Source organism: Panthera uncia (genome assembly GCF_023721935.1).
Source record: "Panthera uncia isolate 11264 chromosome C1 unlocalized genomic scaffold, Puncia_PCG_1.0 HiC_scaffold_3, whole genome shotgun sequence".
NCBI lineage: Eukaryota > Metazoa > Chordata > Mammalia > Carnivora > Felidae > Panthera > Panthera uncia.
In genome coordinates, this window is record NW_026057584.1 from 7,241,914 (window position 1) to 7,260,360 (window position 18,447).

General features: G+C 46.6%; 1 protein-coding gene across 1 annotated transcript in view; it reads left to right on the forward strand.

Annotated features, from left to right (window-relative positions):
- NGEF (neuronal guanine nucleotide exchange factor) overlaps positions 1 to 18,447 on the forward strand; it is a 74,905-nt gene that overhangs the window by 37,710 nt on the left and 18,748 nt on the right. The window contains exons 3-4 of the mRNA XM_049614674.1: positions 614 to 756; positions 7,068 to 7,369. Of these exons, the coding sequence (XP_049470631.1) occupies positions 614 to 756; positions 7,068 to 7,369 (445 nt within the window). The remainder of the gene's footprint in view (positions 1 to 613; positions 757 to 7,067; positions 7,370 to 18,447) is intronic.

An 18,447-nucleotide genomic window follows, 5' to 3' on the forward strand; every position in this document is an offset into this window, starting at 1 on the left:
GGGGGGGGGGGGGGGGGGGCGCCGAGCGGGACGCGCGCGCCCGGGGCGCCTGGGAGGGGGCGCGGGAGGAGCCCCGGGGCGGGGATCCGGGCGTCGGCGGCCCGGGCCGGCGCGCACCCCCAGCCCCCGGGCGCGGAGCCCGCACGACCCCGGCCGCAGGTGGAAGTGGCGGGCGGCGGGCGCACCGCCCCCGGCCCCCGCCCATCTTCGCGCCGCGTGGCCCTGGGACGCGAGGATCGGAGCCGGAGGGAGTCGGGGGCCGGGGGTCGCGCGACAAGCGGACGGCAGGGGATGAGCAGCGCCGGCTGGGATTCCGGCCGCCCGACCCGTCGGGGCGGCCGGTCGGCGCCGCGGAGCAGGCAGGGGCGCGCCAAGTTTCCGACGCCTGCCCGCGAGCTCCGAAAACATGAAGGGTTTGGGCGGGCTGGTGTGGGAATGAATCACCCCGGTCGCGCCCGGGCGCGGTGACCAAAAGGGCCTGTGGGGCCCGCCTGGCCCGTCCCGCGTCAGGGTCCAGTTGGCCCGGGCCACTTGTGCGGACACCACGCGCGAGCCGGCCAAGGTGTGTCGTTGCTTAAAAATAACCCGCGCTGCGCCTCCTTCTCTCGGGCAGCGAGTCGTCCTCCACGCCGGGAAATGGGGCCACGCCCGAGGAGTGCCCGGCGCTCGCCGACAGCCCGACCACGCTCACCGAGGCCCTGCAGATGATCCACCCCATTCCCGCAGACTCGTGGAGAAACCTCATCGAACAGATAGGTGGGTGTCCTTGGCGGCGGCGGGGCTCCACTGGGAAGCGCCCTGGTGGACTCGGGGGGTCCCCCTGCCCGTGAGATGCCGTTGCATTTCTGCGAGCACTGTACCCCGTGTGGCTAAGGGACGTTTTCGACACATTCGGTTCCAAGCGGTTCCACAGGCAGAACTGCCACATTTTAATGGTGCTGTATAATTGGGCTGCAGCAAGTGGATGTGAGTCCTGCTCTCCAGAGAGGCCTACCTGCCCAGCCCTTTCCGGGGGAGGGCCCTCTGCCCCCTTGTCATTTCTGCCAAAAAGACCAGGGGTGAGGCCCTGCTGGGTTTTGCAGGAAGGGGTGCTGTGGGAGCCCCTCCTGGGAGCGGCCTGGGAAAGACCTGGGAAGACCGCCCGGTCTGAGAATGGCTTCTGCGGAGACCCAGGCTCAGGAAGAAGAGGCAGTGGTGGGAAGGAAGGGTAAGATGGAGACGGAGTGGGAGCCCCAGAGGCCCCTGGGTTCGGAAGGGAAGCCTGGTGTCACCTGCTTTTCCAGGAACGTGGCCCAGGGTGCGGGGCACAGCTGTGGCTCAAGAACTGTGTGAGCGCAGAGTGGGTCGAGAAGGCGTCCCGAGAACGCAAGCACTTGGATTTAAAAGTCAAAAGTTGCTAACGCCGTCAAACGAGGCCCCTCCCGTGACAGTCCCCACCGGCGGTAGTGAAGGGGTAGTGAAGGGGGGCAACGTGGGCTCCGTTATTTGGAAAACGGTACCGGCTGCTTAGCAAATCTTTTTGTCCTTCGGTGTCGTCAGAGCAGCACTTTATCCGTTAAATTAAAATGCCAGGTTTGGAAGCTTTATCCCTAAATACATCGTTACTGTCCTCTCTCTGAGTCACTGAGGCAGACGTGAGGTGTCTTGAGTGGAAGCATAGTTTCCGTTGCCCCAGAAGACCCTGTCTGTGGGAGACTTCTCGGGCCAGCCCACTCTTCCCTGGAAGGGTTTTTTCCAGACTGAACCCCGAGGGGAGCGGAGCCCCGCGCACAGCAGAGGGGGTGGGGCGCATTCTGCGAGCTGTTGGGCTGCGCTGACTCCAGGAATTTTGTTACCAGGGCTTCCTGTGTGTCAGGCTGGGTGATGGTGGCAGATTTTCCCTTTGTTTCCTGGGGTAATGGACAGGGGCCGAGAGCAAAGACCCTTAGAAACCTTTTCCTCCCGCCTCTCTGCGGCATTGTCCTTCGTAGTGAGGAAACCCACCTCTGCCTTAGCATACGCTGGAAACCTTGACTTCCACCCTCTCGAAAGGGATCTTCTGTGGCTAAAACCAGTGTCATCACTGGGAGGGACGTAGAGTGGGGGTGGGGAGCTCCATGCCTCCTTTCGCGGAGAGAGGGGCTGTCCTCGGCATTACGGGCGGCCGGCCCACCCCTCCTGGAGGTGGCCGGTCCCGTTAGGCTAGTGGCACAAGCTTGAAGCAGGGAGTCAGGGGACCTGAGCGCTGGTGTGCACTCAGGCTGGCCCTCGGCATGTGGCAAACCGCAGGGACTAATATTGCAAGTCTTTTCTCCCACCACCCCCTTCCAGTATCCGCTGGTATAATTGGTGAATATCTCTGTCCGGCTCCTGGGCTGGATCCGTAGTAAGTGCTCACCGGCTGTGATGGATGGACGACAACCCAGAGCTGTCAGCACCTTCTCGCTTCCTCCCTTATGGACTTGAGGCCGGTGCCGAGCAGACTCCTCCAACAGCCCTATCTGCCCTTACCTCCCGGAAGGAAGGGCGTTCCTTGCCAGGTATCAGATAAGGACGTGTTCCTAAAGCCACAGGGGAATCAAGCAGGGAGGAAAAGGCGAAGGCAGGTGTGGGCATTGTGTAGCCTGCTCTTGGGGTTTGCAGCGTCTCCCACGGAGGCCAGAACAGAATTGCTCAGCATGGTGCACACAGCTGTCGTTATAGGCCACGGACCCCGAGACCCTCTGATGGACCCTGAGACGGGCTTCGTGTGCACAGGTGTGCTGTTGTTGTCTCTGACCCCTAACAGATGCTGGACACGTGAAAGGTGTTCACTTAAAATTAAATGAATCCCCCACCCTTTAGAAGTTTCTATGTGAGTGATTCAAAAAGTGGGATTTTGAATGACTCCAGGAGCTTGGGCAAGAGGAGCTAAGAACTCCCCTTCTTTCACGGGGCAGCACAGCCAGGCTGGTACAAATCATCTTAAGTAGGAAAGATGGGAACTGGGTCTTCTAATTTTGCATGAATATAATACACCAGGTGGGGAGCACCTGGGTGGCTCGGTCGGTTAAGCGTCCGACTCTTGATTTTGGCTCAGGTCCTGATCTCACGGTTTGTGAGATAGAGCCCCGCGTCGGGCGCTGCGCGGGAGCCTGCTTGGGATTCTCTGTCTCCCTGTCTCTCTCTGCCCCTCCTCTGTGTGCACACACGCACTCTCTTTCTGTCTCTCTCTTAGAATAAATAAACATTAAAAAAACAATAATAATATGCCAGGTGAAAGGAGCCCCTGGGTGGCTCAGTCAGTTAAGCATCTGACTTCGGCTCAGGTCATGACCTTGTGAGTTTGAGCCCCGCATCCGGCGCTGTGCTGACAGCTCGGAGCCTGGAACCTGCTTCAGATTCTGTGTCTTCCTCTCTCTCTCTCTCTGCCCCTCCCCTGCTTGCACTGTGTGTCTGTCTCTAAAATAAATATTTAAAACAATTAAAAATATATACACCAGGTGGAAGATTTTACCAGTAAAGTTAATTTTCACATAAAGTTGTGCTTGCTGAGTGTACAAGATATAAAATAGGAAATCGTATTAACAGTACAAGGAGTAGAGAAATTTAATCAGTTAACATGTAGCTTCTCGGGTAAAGCTACTCTATCTGAATTTTAAGACCAATAAAAATAAACAAGTTATGAAAAATGGTTACACAGTGTGTCAGATGACTCTTTGTAGTCACAGTAATTCCAGGAAAAACAGTGTTGAAATTCATATTCTAAATGTTTCAGAAAGAACTATAGAGTTTTAAGAAAATCCTAAAATTACTGGTAGTGGGAGTCGTTGACCAAAAGTAACAGAATATCCAGCAAAAAATGACATTACACAATGGCAATATTGTATCTCAAAGGTAGAAAATTATGGAATTGGTTTCCTCACCCAGCTCCTTTCTCTCCACCATTCTCAACATTTGGGCTTCATGTCACAAGATGGCTGCCATAGCTCCAGGCATCACATCTTCAAGCAGCCATGTATAAAAGCAAAAAAGGGAAGTGTTTATTCTTCAAGTGTTTATTGGTAAGGAACATCTTTTTGGGAAGCCCTTCTCAGAGATGTAGGATGTCCCCTTACTCTCCTTGGCCAGGTTAGGTTATGTCATGCTCATGTCTAAACCCACCACTGGCAAGAAGGAGGAAACTATCACGGTAGGGCTTTTTTGTTTGTTGGTTGGTTGGTTGGTTGGTTGGTTGGTTTCAGGTGGTTTTGTTAAACTTATTTTCTGGCTTTCAGCATATACATGAACAACCTGTATACTTTGAACTTACAGATTAGGGCTGAGTGTCCCCTATGAATCTTATAGGGCAGATGAGGCCCTTTAGGCAGATGAAGCCAGATTTTAAGGGAAATTTACATTGGATGTGGACATTTATTTCTAAATCTTAAGACTAATTTCTGTGATTTTCTCTTGTCAAGGGAATCCCCTGGAGCTAGCCATTATACTGCTAAGATAATTGAGAGCTCTCTCTAAAGAATTTTTGTTTGGTTGGTTTGGGTTTTTTTCCCCCCACCCTTTGGAGAAAGTTTTTACTTCTATTTTTTAAGCTTTTATTTTAATTCCAGTTAGTTAACATATAAACTAATATTCGTTCCAGGTGTACAATACAGCATCACAGTAGGTTTTGATCAGTCAACATTCACCCACTTCCCAGAGCACAGAACGGGTCAGCACCCAAACAGAACTCCTCCCCTGCCAGCTGGGAACAAGGGGTGTGAGGAGATGGGGGAGAGGCAGCCAACCGTGTGATTTCCGAATTATTATTTTCAACCCAACTACCCACAATGCTGATATTTTTGCTTCTTTTCACCAGACGTATCACAGTGAGATGCCGGAGATAGGATTTACTCATGATATGCCGACCATAGCATATGTAAGACATATTTTTTGAACCTTCAAAAGGACACCAGATTAGTAAGCGCTTTGGTGAAACTTTAGAAACGGCATTTTTTTAAAGGCGTCCAACAAATACATGAGTACCTACTATGTGAGAGGCTCAGTCACCTGGAAACGTGAATCCAACTCAACTCAAACTTGATTTCTTTAAGCCTCTGGAAACACTGTGCATTGGAATCACAGGAGAATGACTGGGTCAATGTCAGCACAACAGTTAAATCTTACGCTCATGACTGAACCAGTTTAGGTAGTGACGTTAAACCTCTGTCTTATAGATCTTCAGTCTGGATTGCATTTAACGAAGACTTTGCTTTTCTTTTTTCACTGTAACATTGCAAAAATCACAGGATTCTAACACTGCAACATCATAGGATCTTAATTTTTTTAAATTTTTTAATTATGTATTGTTATTTTTAATGTTTATTTTTATTTTTGAGAGAGACAGAGACAGAATGTGAGTGGGTTAGGGGCAGAGAGAGAGGGAGACACAGAATCCAAAGCAGGCTCCGGGCTCTGAGCCGTCAGCACAGAGCCCGACGCGGGGCTCGAACTCACGAGCTATGAGATCATGACCTGAGCTGAAGTCAGCTGCTCAACCGACTGAGCCACCCAGGCGCCCTGGACCTTAATTTTTTTTTTTTTTTTAAGTAAACGCTATACTTACCATAAAGGCTGTATAATTTTGCATTATGGAGCATAGGAAGCCAACTAATTCCACAGGGCGAGTTTGTTTGGCTCCTGTTTATGAATATAATTTATCTGGCCACATTCAGGATTTCAGAGTTAATCTGTTTTTCTTTCGTTCCTTTGTCTCCTGTTTAGATATATTTAACAATTAGATAAGGAAGGAATAATAGCTAATGTTTGTACTTCGTTCATTGTAAGAGAAAGTGCTTTACAAGTGGTACATTTATCCCAATTAGAATTTCTTTGGGAAACTCATCTTTGTTTTATAGGTAGACATATCAAGGGGCCCCAACTGCTGTTCAGACCAGTGCATCCAGCTAGCTGCCCACTGGACCTCTCCTCCTGGGTGCCCCTCAGGTGCACCTGATCTCTCCACCACCCCATCCCCCAGTTGTACCCTCTCCCTGTGTTCCTGGTCTCTTTGAGTGGGGCCACCACACCCTGTGGCCATGCTGGTCACCTGGATGTCATTCATGACCCAGCAACAGGCAGTCACCAGGACCCGACTTGTACCTTATTATCACTGTTCCCCGAATTGGGTACTTGGCCCCATCCCCCACAGGTAGTGCACGTCTGCATCATCACCCTCCTGGGGAATTAACCCCAGCCTCTTTCTTCCTAACCACACCCATCCAAAAATGGGGGCAGAGCTGCTTGCCTCCGGTCATTCGGGGCCTCTCTCTTCCCAACAGGATAGACCACCACCTTCATGGCCTGGCAAGTAGACAAGACCCTAGGGGTCTGACCCCCTCCTCACGCAGGCCCCACCCCGGTCTCGCTAAGCCAGGAAACCCCCTGGCCACTGAAGCTTATCTGCTGTGAGGAGACCCTCCCTCCACCCTGCAGCCAGGATGTCTCAAGTGGGTTTTCCCTATGGAGATGCTACGTTTGTGCTGATTCATATGTACCTCCAAATCTCCTTGGAGACATAGAGTGCTTTTATTTTAAGTACAATTGGTCAGGGAGGTAAGTCTGAAATTGCAAAAGCAAAAAAAAAAAAAAAAAAAAAGGGATGAATTACTGGTCTTTCCTTCACGATGAGAATTTACAACTACTCCCATTTCGCAAATGAACATACTTGGGTTTTTAATATTGAAGCATTTAAGGCTAGGGAAAGCATCCTGTTGGGATACTGAAACGTAATTGGGACGTGTCCATCAACTCTGGGCACAATGGTTATTAACACATCAAGTTCTAGATTTGCCGAGTATATTTGTGTGATTGGATTTTGAATGCATTCATGGATTTCTTTATTTGTTGAACAAAACTTCCGTATGCTGATCGTTCCTGAGAAATGAAGATGTGGCAGTTCATCGGGCCGCCCGGAGCCTTTTGGGGAGACAGGTGCGGGGCTGGCTGGCTTTATGTATTCATAGGTGCAGCACCTGCCCTTGATAAGAGTACCGAGCCCTGACCTAGTGATTCAGAAAGATCTTCGTCTGAAATCTTTCCCTTTTCTTCATTATAAATCTGTTTGACTTCAGGGCTCCTGTATCAGGAATACCGAGACAAATCAACACTCCAGGAAATTGAAACCAGGAGACAACAGGATGCAGAGATACAAACCAATGCCCATGTTTCCCCGGCCAGCGAGGAGACTCCAGGAGAGGATGAGGACGAGGAGGAGGAGGATGAGCCGGCAAGCCCACCCGAGAGGAAGGCTCTGCCCCAGATCTGCCTGCTCAGTAACCCCCACTCGCGATTTAACCTCTGGCAGGATCTTCCAGAGATCCAGAGCAGCGGGGTGCTGGAAATCCTCCAGCCCGAGGAGATCAAACTGCAGGAGGTAAAGGGCTGCCCGGAAGGGAGGGGGTGGGATCTCCTTATCTCCTTTCAGAACATACAGGTGTTTTAACCAGGGGTGGGGGTGGGGGGGGCGGTGGTGAGGCTTCTTCTGTGAGGGGAGGACCTCCCGCTGGCTAACCAGAAGAGTTCCAGGCAGGGCTCAGCCATCCAGAACATGCAGGGAAATTCACATCATTTCACAGGCAACAAAAAGTCCCTCATTACCTTCCAGGAGAGCTCAGCCCAAGCCTGCATGTTCACAGCCTGGCTGTTTCATTAGAGAGCAAGGTGGCATTCTTTTGTCCCCGCCATTGCCGTCGGGTGTTTGTGGGGCACACGTGAGCGCTGATGCACTCGGTGATGCCGAGCTCGCTGGGCCCGGGAAGGAAGTCAGTCATCTGTGGTTCACCTTCACCGCGTCATTCTGGAGCCCCTGCCACCTTGCCTGGACTTGTGTGCCTTCTCTGCTTCACTTGATGGTTCAGCCAGACCTTGCCTGTGAGTTAGGCTGAGGCAGAAGCACTGGGTGGCCTAACGGTTTGTCGCAGGCAGGGAGAAATAACCCATGAAAAATTAACAGTGAGAGAAACGCGTCGCTAAGAAATCTTCGTGTTCATTTAGTTGAGCAAAGATTACTTGGGTGCAGAAAGCGCACCTGTGGTCTAGAGTCAGCAGGGCGTGGCCGGTCAGCGGTGAGGACAGAGACTGCTGGGGGGGGAAATGGCGAGGATCCACGTGGGTGCTCATGGGGAATCTTAAAAGGTGGATAGAGGGGCGCCTGGGTGGCTCAGTGGGTTAAGCGGCCGACTTTGGCTCAGGTCATGATCTCGCGGTCTATGAGTTCGAGCCCCGCGTCGGGCTCTGTGCTGACGGCTCAGAGCCTGGAGCCTGTTTCAGATTCTGTGTCTCCCTCTCTCTCTGCCCCTCCCCTGTTCATGCTCTCTCTCTGTCTCAAAAATAAATAAACATTTGGGGCGCCTGGGTGGCGCAGTCGGTTAAGCGTCCGACTTCAGCCAGGTCACGATCTCGCGGTCCGTGAGTTCGAGCCCCGCGTCAGGCTCTGGGCTGATGGCTCAGAGCCTGGAGCCTGTTTCAGATTCTGTGTCTCCCTCTCTCTCTGCCCCTCCCCCGTTCATGCTCTGTCTCTCTCTGTCCCAAAAATAAATAAAAAACGTTGAAAAAAAAAATTTTTTTTAAAAATAAATAAACATTAAAAAAAAAAAAAAGGTGGATAGATAGGTGGAGAGATTTGGGGTTTTTTTCAGTCTGTTCAGTTTCATCATCTGTCTCTCACCCACACTCACGTGCCCCTTCAGGACCATACTGGAACTTGTTCCTAGATGCGGCCGGGTCTCCACATGGCCTGCCCTGTTTAACCCCTGTGCCTTCTGCACCGGAGTCCACAGAAACATTTGTTCTTCTTGTTTATTTAAAAGGCACAAGTAACGTGTGCCCACAGCCCATGACCGGGAACGAGAGCACTCCTGACCAGAGTCCCCTAACGTGGACTCAGGCTCACAGTGTGCTTGACAGCTGCTCACAGCTGCTCAGGGAAGGTGAGGGGGCCGTTGGGGCCGGGGGGGGGGGGCGGTATTTTGTGCAGAGCCGCCGGCACCCCACCCGGGAGGGTCAGGGACGATCAGGAGGGATGGATTAAAACTTGACATCCCTTGGTACTTGTGAACAGTGACTTGTAAATGGCTGTGTCAAGAGTTTTGTTTTTTCTTATGAAACTTCTGATGTAAATAATGTGTAGGCATCCATTCCCGATGTGGCTTCTCCCCAGTTTTGCACAAAAATACTGGAGGAGGCATAAAGAAGCCAGTCGCCCCCATGGAAATGAAGATGTATGGGGGTACCTCCCCGGAGGCAGGGGGCGCTGGATTGAGAAAAGCAACCGTGAGGAAGGTGCCGGAACACGTGGAGAGACACCCCTCCCACCCCCGCAGCTGTCCGTCCCTCCTAGAGGCTTCCCCAGCCGCAGGCACGGTCACCATCCCTAACTAGGAATTATACAATACTATTTTGTATTTGACTTGTTTCACACAGTATTACCACCATGAGGCCTTTTTTTTTTTTTTTTGGTCCCTGGAACAAGGAAAAAAGACCAATTTCTGGGTAAATATTTCTTTTTCTTACCTTGATAATTAGAGAAATAAAGATTTGAACTACTTCGGAAAGCTTAGGGATAAACTCTAGTAGAACTTATAAGCTTTCTACAACATAAGTAAAGTTAAAGCAGAGAGCACAGGGCTCTCTTTGTAATGAAAGAAAACCATATTCTTTGTAATAAAAGAAAACCATAAAAAAGCGCACACACACACACACACAAAAACCAACAACATAAAATAAGGCGGCAGAGTCCGTAGCAAACTTATCAGTTATAATAAGTGTAAATTGCTTAAATCCTCCATGGAAAGACCGAAATCTCCAATTGATTGGAAAACTAGACCCGTTACATTGTGGGACAGAGTCGAATTCAGATAAGTTAACAAAGGGAGCGAATCATCTTGTATTGTTAAAGGGATCCTTTACGCTGATGAAGGTATCGCTTTATTTTTAAGTGTTTTAAAATTAAATAAGCAATTCATGAACACGTTTTCGTTGTTCAAGAAAACACAGTGCAGACGTGTGCTGGCCTTTTCTGGCTCCTGGCCTCTCACCGGGGGACCAGCTGTGTGTGTCTTCTCTTTCCTGTTTAAAGTGTAGTCCCAATGTCACAAAACTCTGGTTTTGGAGTTCAGACACTTACAGAGACTCGTAGGGGCAAAATCCTTACAGATATTTGTGAGGTTTCCCCCCATACTTAGTTGTTTTATTCAACAGCAGTTTGATTTGGGTTTTGGTTTTTAGCAACTTGCTTTTTGTTGGCCTCTTAAGAGCCTTCAGCTTAATTTTCATGAAAACCGCTCCCCGTGGCCTGCAGTACAGCTGGCTTGAATGAGTGTGACGGCAAGCACGGGGGCGGGCGGCTCATAGGTGGGGAGGGAAGTGTGCAGGTGGCCTGGTGACCAAAGAGCTCAGCGGACCCCTGCACAGCTTTGCAGGGAAACAGTGCCATTGACTCAGCAAGTGGTCCCGCGGAGCTTGATTAGGAAGAGCTTCTGTGTGCATGTATCTCCGTGCTCATGTGTCAAAGTAAAGTGCGCTCTAGGGGCACCTGGCTGGCTCAGAAGAGCATGTGACCCTTGATCTCAGGGTATTGAGTTCGAGCCCTCTTGGGTGTAGAGATTACATAATTAAAAGAAATGTTTTTTTTAAGTGAAAAAAGTAAAAAGTGAACAGTTTATTTTAAGGTTTTCTAAGTTCGCATGTATGCTTTTTTTTTTTTTTTAAATTCTCAAGTTAGCTAACATAGAGTGTAGTCTTGGCTTCAGGAGTAGAACCCAGTGATTCATCACTTACATATGACACCCAGTGACCATCCCAACAAGTGCCCACCTTAATGCCCAGCCCCCATTTCCCCCACCCCCTCAACCATCAGTTTGTTCTCTGTATTTAAGAGTTTCTTATGGTTTGCCTCCCTCTGTTTTTATCTTGTTTTTCCTTCCCTTCCCCTATGAAAATCTGTAAAGTTTCTCCAATTCCACGTATGAGTGAAATCATGTGATATCTGTCTTCCTCTGACTTCTTTGGCTTAGCATAATATCCTCCAGTTCCATCCGTGTTGCTGCAAATGGCCAGATTTCATTCTTTTTCATCGCCGAGTAGTATTCCATTGTATGTATAAACCACATCTAATCTATTTCATCCATCACTTGATGGACATTTGGGCTCTTTCGATAATTTGGCTTCTGTTGACAGCGCCGCTGTAAACATTGGGGTAAATGTCGCCGCAAAGAACAGTTAAAATGGTGGTGGGCACTGCCAGCTTGCCATTCAAAGAGGCAAGACAGATTCTGTACCGCTCCAGGGGTGCCAGTTAGCAAACCGCAAGATGTTTGCCCCAGTCTGTTGGGTGAAAGAAATCGTACCTCGTTTTAACCCGCCTGTATTGATGACTTGTAAATTGAGCGTCTTTTCATATGTTTGTTGGCTATTTCCGTTTCTTTATCTAAGAATTGCCTGTTCTTATCCTTTGCCCATTTTTCTATTGGGGCGTTTATCCAGTAGGACCTTGGATTTCGGGTACCTTGTTCAGCGAGGGTTCCGCAAGACGAGCAAACACCTCTAATGAACTTTAACTTGACAAGTGAGCCATGTCTTGCAGTACAAGTAGGACATGATGCCACATGTCACATGATCACAACTGAGTCAGTGGTTCTTGAAATCCGCTTTGATATATGAGTGCTTTGGATTACGAGCATGTTTCCAGAGCAAATTATGCTCACAAGTCAAGGTTTTACTGTACTTCTCTTCTTGATCGATAGCAGCTTTTTGTATGTTCTGGACGTTACATTATTTTATATACATTTAAAATGTTTTCTTCTGTCGTAAAGCATAGGGGAAGTGATTTAGCATGATGGTTATGCGCACAGGCACCAGAGCCCAAATGCCTGGGTTTGAATCCCAGTTCTGCTACTCCCTAGCTGTGTGACCTTGGGCCTGTTACTTAACCTCTCTGTGCCTTTGTTTCCTTAACTGTAAAATGGAGATAATCATAGTACCTGTATCACAGGGCTGCCAGGCACATCGACTCAGTTAGGAGGATAAAGAGCCATACGGGCTGATCTCAATGGTGCCCTGCCTTCCTGCTTTGTCTGTTGTATCTTTTTTCACATAAAAATATTTTGTCACTTTTATAGGAAACCTGCCAGTCTTTTTACTGTTTTCAACCTAGTCTCCTAGATGTTCTGTCTTATGATTAGGAAATAGGAAGGCCATTCCCAAGAGGTGCACTCCACAATGAAAAGGTAATATTACAAACTATTATGAACCGGCAGCCAGACAGAGCAGAATCCATCAGAAACACTAGCAGAAGCTGACACACACAATATACTGTCTCTGTAGGGGTGGGATATACCACAGACATAAGCAATCTGAAGACAGTCATGAGGTGGGTTTAAGACATTTTTACAGATCTCTATAGTCACTGAAGGCGTGTCGCCCACTGGTAGCCTGTCTCCACGTGGAGCTACGGATCCCTTAACGCGGTTAACCCCAACGGAACATGTTGTGCGTGTAAAATACACGCCAAATTTTGAGGGCTTAGCACAAATAAAAAGAAAGCAAAGTACCTTATTAATAATTTCTATATTGCACGTTGACATAATATCCTGGATACACTAGATTAAGTAAAACAGATGAAAATTTTCCTTTTTTTTTTTTTTGACCTTTTTTAATGTGGTTACTAAGAAATTTAAAATTGTATCTGAGACTGCTATTTCTTTTGGACAGCACTGCTCCTAAGAGAAGCAATCTTTTATTTTCCAGTGTCCAGAAATACCACCAAAGAGTGGCCATGTTCAACAGCCATAAGAAAAAGCTCGATGAATGTTTATTAAAATTGTACAGGCCGGAATCTCTCTGCCATAAAATGCAGTGAAACAAGAAAATAAATGTAAACAGTGTAAAAACCTCACATCAGAAATGTTTAAATGCTCCTAACCTTTGAGATAAGAAAGTAAATCTTATAATTATAGACTTTTTCAAAGATGATGAGGAAGATGCTACATTTTTAAAAACATACGGAACGCTGCCAAAGCTGCATTTGGATAAAAATTCACAACCTTACATGCTTTCATTATTAAATAAGGAATAAATACAAAATTAACTGAACTAAGATGTCAGCTTGAGACATATGGTGGGAAACCCCCCACACAAACATACTCTTAAGGAAAGCAGATAGGGTAGAGATCAAAAGATAACGTAAAAGTTTTGAGTGAAGAATTATTTTCTAGGAAGATATAAGCTACCAAAAATTAACTCAAAAATAAAAATTTTTTAAACACCAAAATATACCAGGTAACCAAAAAAATCTACAGAAGAGATGTTGCACCCAGATGACTGAGTTGTGCCAAGTGGTCAAAGCACAGAGGAGTCCCTTGTTGCTTAGAATAGCCTAGAACGCTGCTGGCCAGCAGCATTTTCTGCAACACCGGACATGTTCTATAACTGCATCTCCAAGTCTCCAGTCAACATGTGACTGTTGAGCATTTGAAACCCAGTTAGTGCAACTGAGGAACCAAACGTTTAATTTTACTTAATTTAAACCAACCTCCATTTCAAGAGCTCCAGGTTGCCACTGTATTGGTCAGGACAAGTCTAGAGCAGGAATCATCCATTAGTAAAGGACCTGATAGTAAATATTTCAGGCTTTGCGGGCCATACGGCCTCTTTCACAACCACTCAGCTCTCCGTTATAATGTCATAGCCGCAGATAGACACCATGCAAAGGGATGGACATTCCAATTAAACTTTACAGTTACAGTTGGCCGGCCCATGGGCTATGGTGTGCTGACCCCTGGTCTAGAACATGGCAAAGAGGAAAATACACACATAATTTGAAAATCTTAGTAACCAAATCTGATCAGTAGTGCACACACACATTGCAACAAATCCACTTAAACACCCCCTCTCTCCATAATCAGTAGGACCTGGAGGCATGAAATCAGGATATAGAAGAGTTGAATGTCATTCAGGTGCCTGGGTGGCTCAGTCAGTTGAGCGTCTGACTCTTGATTTCAGCTCCGGTCATGATCCCAGGATTGTGGGATTGAGTCCCTCGACCAGCTCCTTGCTGGGCTTGAAGCCTGCTTAACATTCTCTCTCCCTCTGCCTCTGCCCCTCCCCAACGTGCACACATGCATGTTCTCTCCCTCTCTCAAAAAAAAAAAAAAATTTAGAAAGTGGGGGGTGGTGCCTGGGTGGCTCAGTCACTTAAGTGTTCAACTCTTGATCTCAGCTCAGGTCTTGATCTCAGGGTCGTGAGTTCAAGCCCCACACTGGGCTCTGTGCTGCCCTACTTAAAAGAATATCAAATAAATAATAAAGCAGAATCTGCTTTCTTTAAAAAAAAAAAAAAAAGAAAAGTTGACTGTCATCAACCAACTGGAACTAATGACATTTATAGGACACCCCACTCAACACTAGTAGAATACAGGTTTTTTTTTTTTTTTTCAAGTGCACACAGAACATTCACCAAGATGGATCATTAGCACACTTTAAGAGATTTTAAAGAATTCAGGTCAATGAACTATTGAGACCTCATCAAAGTAAAAAGCTTCTACACAGCAAAGGAAACAATCAGCAAAACTAAAAGGCAACTGATGGGATGGGAGAAGATATTTGCAAACGACATATCAGATAAAGGGTTAGTGTCCATCTATACAGACCTTATCAAACTCAACACCCAAAAAACAAATAATCCAGTGAAGAAAGGGGCAAAAGACATGAATAGACACTTCACCAAAGAAGACAGGGTGGCCAACCGACACATGAAAAGATGCTCAACATCACTCATCATCAGGGAGATACAAATTAAAACCACAATGAGATACCACCTCACACCTGTCGGGATGGCTAACATTAACAACTCAGGCAACAACAGATGTTGGCGAGGATGTGGAGAAAGAGGATCTCTTTTGCACTGCTGGGGGGAATGCAAGCTGGTGCAGCCACTCGGGAAAACAGTATTGGGGTTCCTCAAAAAATTAAAAATAGAACTACCCTATGACCCAGCAATTGCATTACTAGGTATCTATCCAAGGGATACAGGGATGCTGTTTTAAAGGGGCACATGCACCCCAATGTTTATAGCAGCACTATCAACAATAGCCAAAGTATGGAAAGAGCCCAAATGTCCATTGATGGTTGAATGGATAAAGAAGATGTGGTTCATATATACAATGGAGTATTACTCGGCAATCAAAAAGAATGAAATCTTGCCATTGGCAACTACATGGATGGAACTAGAGGGTATTATGCTAAGCGAAATTAGAGAAAGACAAAAATCATATGACTTCACTCATATGAGGACTTTAAGAGACAAAACAGAGGGGCGCCTGCGTGGCTCAGTCGGTTAAGCGGCCGACTTCGGTTCAGGTCATGATCTCGCAGTCCATGAGTTCGAGCCCCGCATCGGGCTCTGTGCTGACAGCTCAGAGCCTGTTTCAGATTCTGTGTCTCCCTCTCTCTGACCCTCCCCCGTTCATGCTCTCTCTCTGTCTCAAAAATAAATAAACGTTAAAAAATAAAATTAAAAAAGAGACAAAACAGATGAACATAAGGGAAGGGAAGCAAAAATTATATAAAAACAGGGAGGGTGACAAAACATGAGACTCCTAAATATAGAGAACAAACAGAGGGTTGCTGGAGGAGTTGTGGGAGGGGAGATGGGCTAAATGGGTAAGGGGTTTAAGGAATCGACTCCTGAAATCATTGTTGCACTATGTGCTAACTAACTTGGATATAAATGATAAAAAATAAATAAATTCTAGAAAGTAAAATAAATAAAATAATTCAGATCATACAAAGTATGTTCTCTGATTATAATAGAATAAAAATAAAAATCACATGAAGATAACAGAAAAATCTCCAAACACAGAAGTCAAGCAGCACGTGTCCCTGAGTCAAAGAGAAAGTCTGCAGGGAAGTTAGAAACAAACTGTCCCTATCCCTGTTCACAGGTGATATGATTGTCTACATAGAAAACCCTAAGAAATCCACAAAGGAAAACCCTCTTAAAACTAATAATAATAGGGCTGCCTGGGTGGCTCAGTCGGTTAAGTGTCTGACTTCGGCTCAGGTCATGATCTCATGGTTCGTGAGTTCGAGCCCTGCATCAGGCTGTCTGCTGTCAGCTTGGAGCCCACTTTGGATTTTGTCACCCCCTCTCTCTGTGTCCCTCTCACTCATGCTCTCTCTCTTAAAAATAAACATTAAAAAAACCTAATAATGATACACACTAGCTAAAAAAAAAAAAAAAATACAACACCAAGTGCTGGTGTGGATGTGGGAGAACTAGAATTCATGTACATCGCTGGTAGGATTGCAAAATGGTCTGGCTGCTCTGGAAAAGAGTGGGTGGTTTCTTTTTATTTTGTTTTGTGTTTTGTTTTAGAGAGAAAGAGCACAAGTGGGGGAGGGGGCAGAGAGAGAGGGAGAATCTGAAGCAGGTGCCATACTCAACACAGAGCCTAACTCAGGGCTCTTGTAAGTGAAACAGACAGCATAGAGCCCAGCAGTCCCAATCGTAGGTGTCTACCTAGACCAGTGTCTCAAGAGCAACATTGTGACATTTGGGGCTGGATCATTCTTTGTTGGGGGTTGGGGGGAGCTCTCCTGTGCATTGTAACACGTTTCTGCCCCCAGTTGTGACAACCACAAGTGTGTCTCGATCTAGCTGAACGTACCCTAGGGAGCAAAAATACTTCCTCGTTGAGAACCATTGCTCTAGACACATAAAAAACTCTAGATACATACATAAAAAACTCACATTTACGCAAAAGCCTGCACATGAAGGTTTATAGTATCTCTATTCATAATTGCCCAAGACTTGGAACAACCCAAATATCCTTTAACAGATACGGATGCCTATCCGTTGGATATGGATACAGGTGCATACAATGGCATGCTGCTCTGTGCTAAAAAGAAGATCTATTGATACGCACGGCCTAGATGAATTTCAGAGGCATCTGGCTGAGCAAAAGAAACCAGAAAGTTTCCACACTAAAGATTCCATGTGTAGGACGTTCTGAGAACAACAGTTACAGTGACAGAGACCAGATGGATGATTGCCAGGGGTGAGGGTTGGGGACGGTGTGACTAGAGCAGGATAGCACAGGGGCCCTTTGATAAAACCCTTGTGCGCCCTGGTTGCAATATTGGTTATAAGTATCTATACTTGTGTTAAAATTCACAGAACTGCGCACCCCAAAACAGTCAATTTTACTGCATATTAATTTAAAAACTAAAATTAAAAAAAAAGGGTTGAATGTCCTCCTTCTGTTCAGCCCAACAAAATCAGCACTCTTTCCCACACTCCCCCCCAAAATAAAACCTAGATCTGTCTCACTGTGAATTAAGGCAAAAATTTACCTAAAACACAAGAAAATCAAACCTGGGGCTACATTAAAAGAATAACATACATTGAGCACATATGCATCAATACAAAGATAGTGTCAAGTTTGGGCCAAAATGAATCATGTCAATGGGCCAGAGGAGAAGAACGTCCTGATCTTCAAAGACATTGAAAAGGGAAGTAGTCCATTTATTTCCATCTAAACAAAACTCAGGATACTGTCTGAAATGTATAAGGAATATCTTAAGTCTATATCCAAGATCACATTGAACAAAGATTTGTTGGAGGCAATAAAGGCAAGACAATGAATCTTGCTAATGCTGATGTTCTGGAAGTTCAAGCCAGGCCAACATGACAAGGAAAGAAATAAGAGATAAAAAGCAATAAAGAAGGAAAGTCAAAGCCACTCTTACCTGCCAATGAAGGATGGCTGCCTACTTAAAAATCTTGGGGTGGGGGCGCCTAGGTGGCTCAGTCAGTTGAGTGTCTGACTTCGGCTCAGCTCATGATCTCGCAGTTCGTGAGTTCGAGCCCTGCGTCGGGCTCACTGCAGTCAGCCTGTCAGTGCAAAGGGTGCCTCATATCTTCTGTCTCCCTGTTTCTGCCCCTCCCCTGCTGGCGCTCTCTCAAAAGTAAATATTTTAAAAATAAAAAATAAAAATCCTGAGGGATTCAAAAGTCCTGGATCTGATAAGGCAGTTGAGGGAAATGCCTGATTCTAAGAAAAACATACAAAACTTAGTTGTTGTTGTATGTATCAGCAAAACCCAGGCTTCTATCAATTAGTAAGCTCTACCAATAAGAAAAAGATGAGTATCCCAAAGGAAAACGGACAAAACAATTCTCAGGAAAACTGCCAAGTGGCCAGTGATTAAAAAAAGGAGGAAAAAAGAAATCAACGTCACTGGTTTAATCAATGAGGTCCAAATTAAAGCAGCATTGAAGCATAGGCCTTGCAAATGGCAGAGGCTTTTAAATATATTTAAAACCTGGTGTTGGGGAGATTTTTAAATGAGTACTCTCAAACACAGCTGATAGGGAGAGTATACCAATATTTGTACCAACCCCCTACAAGAGTATGTTTGTCCACTGTCTAGTGTTACTATTCCTAGAAGTTC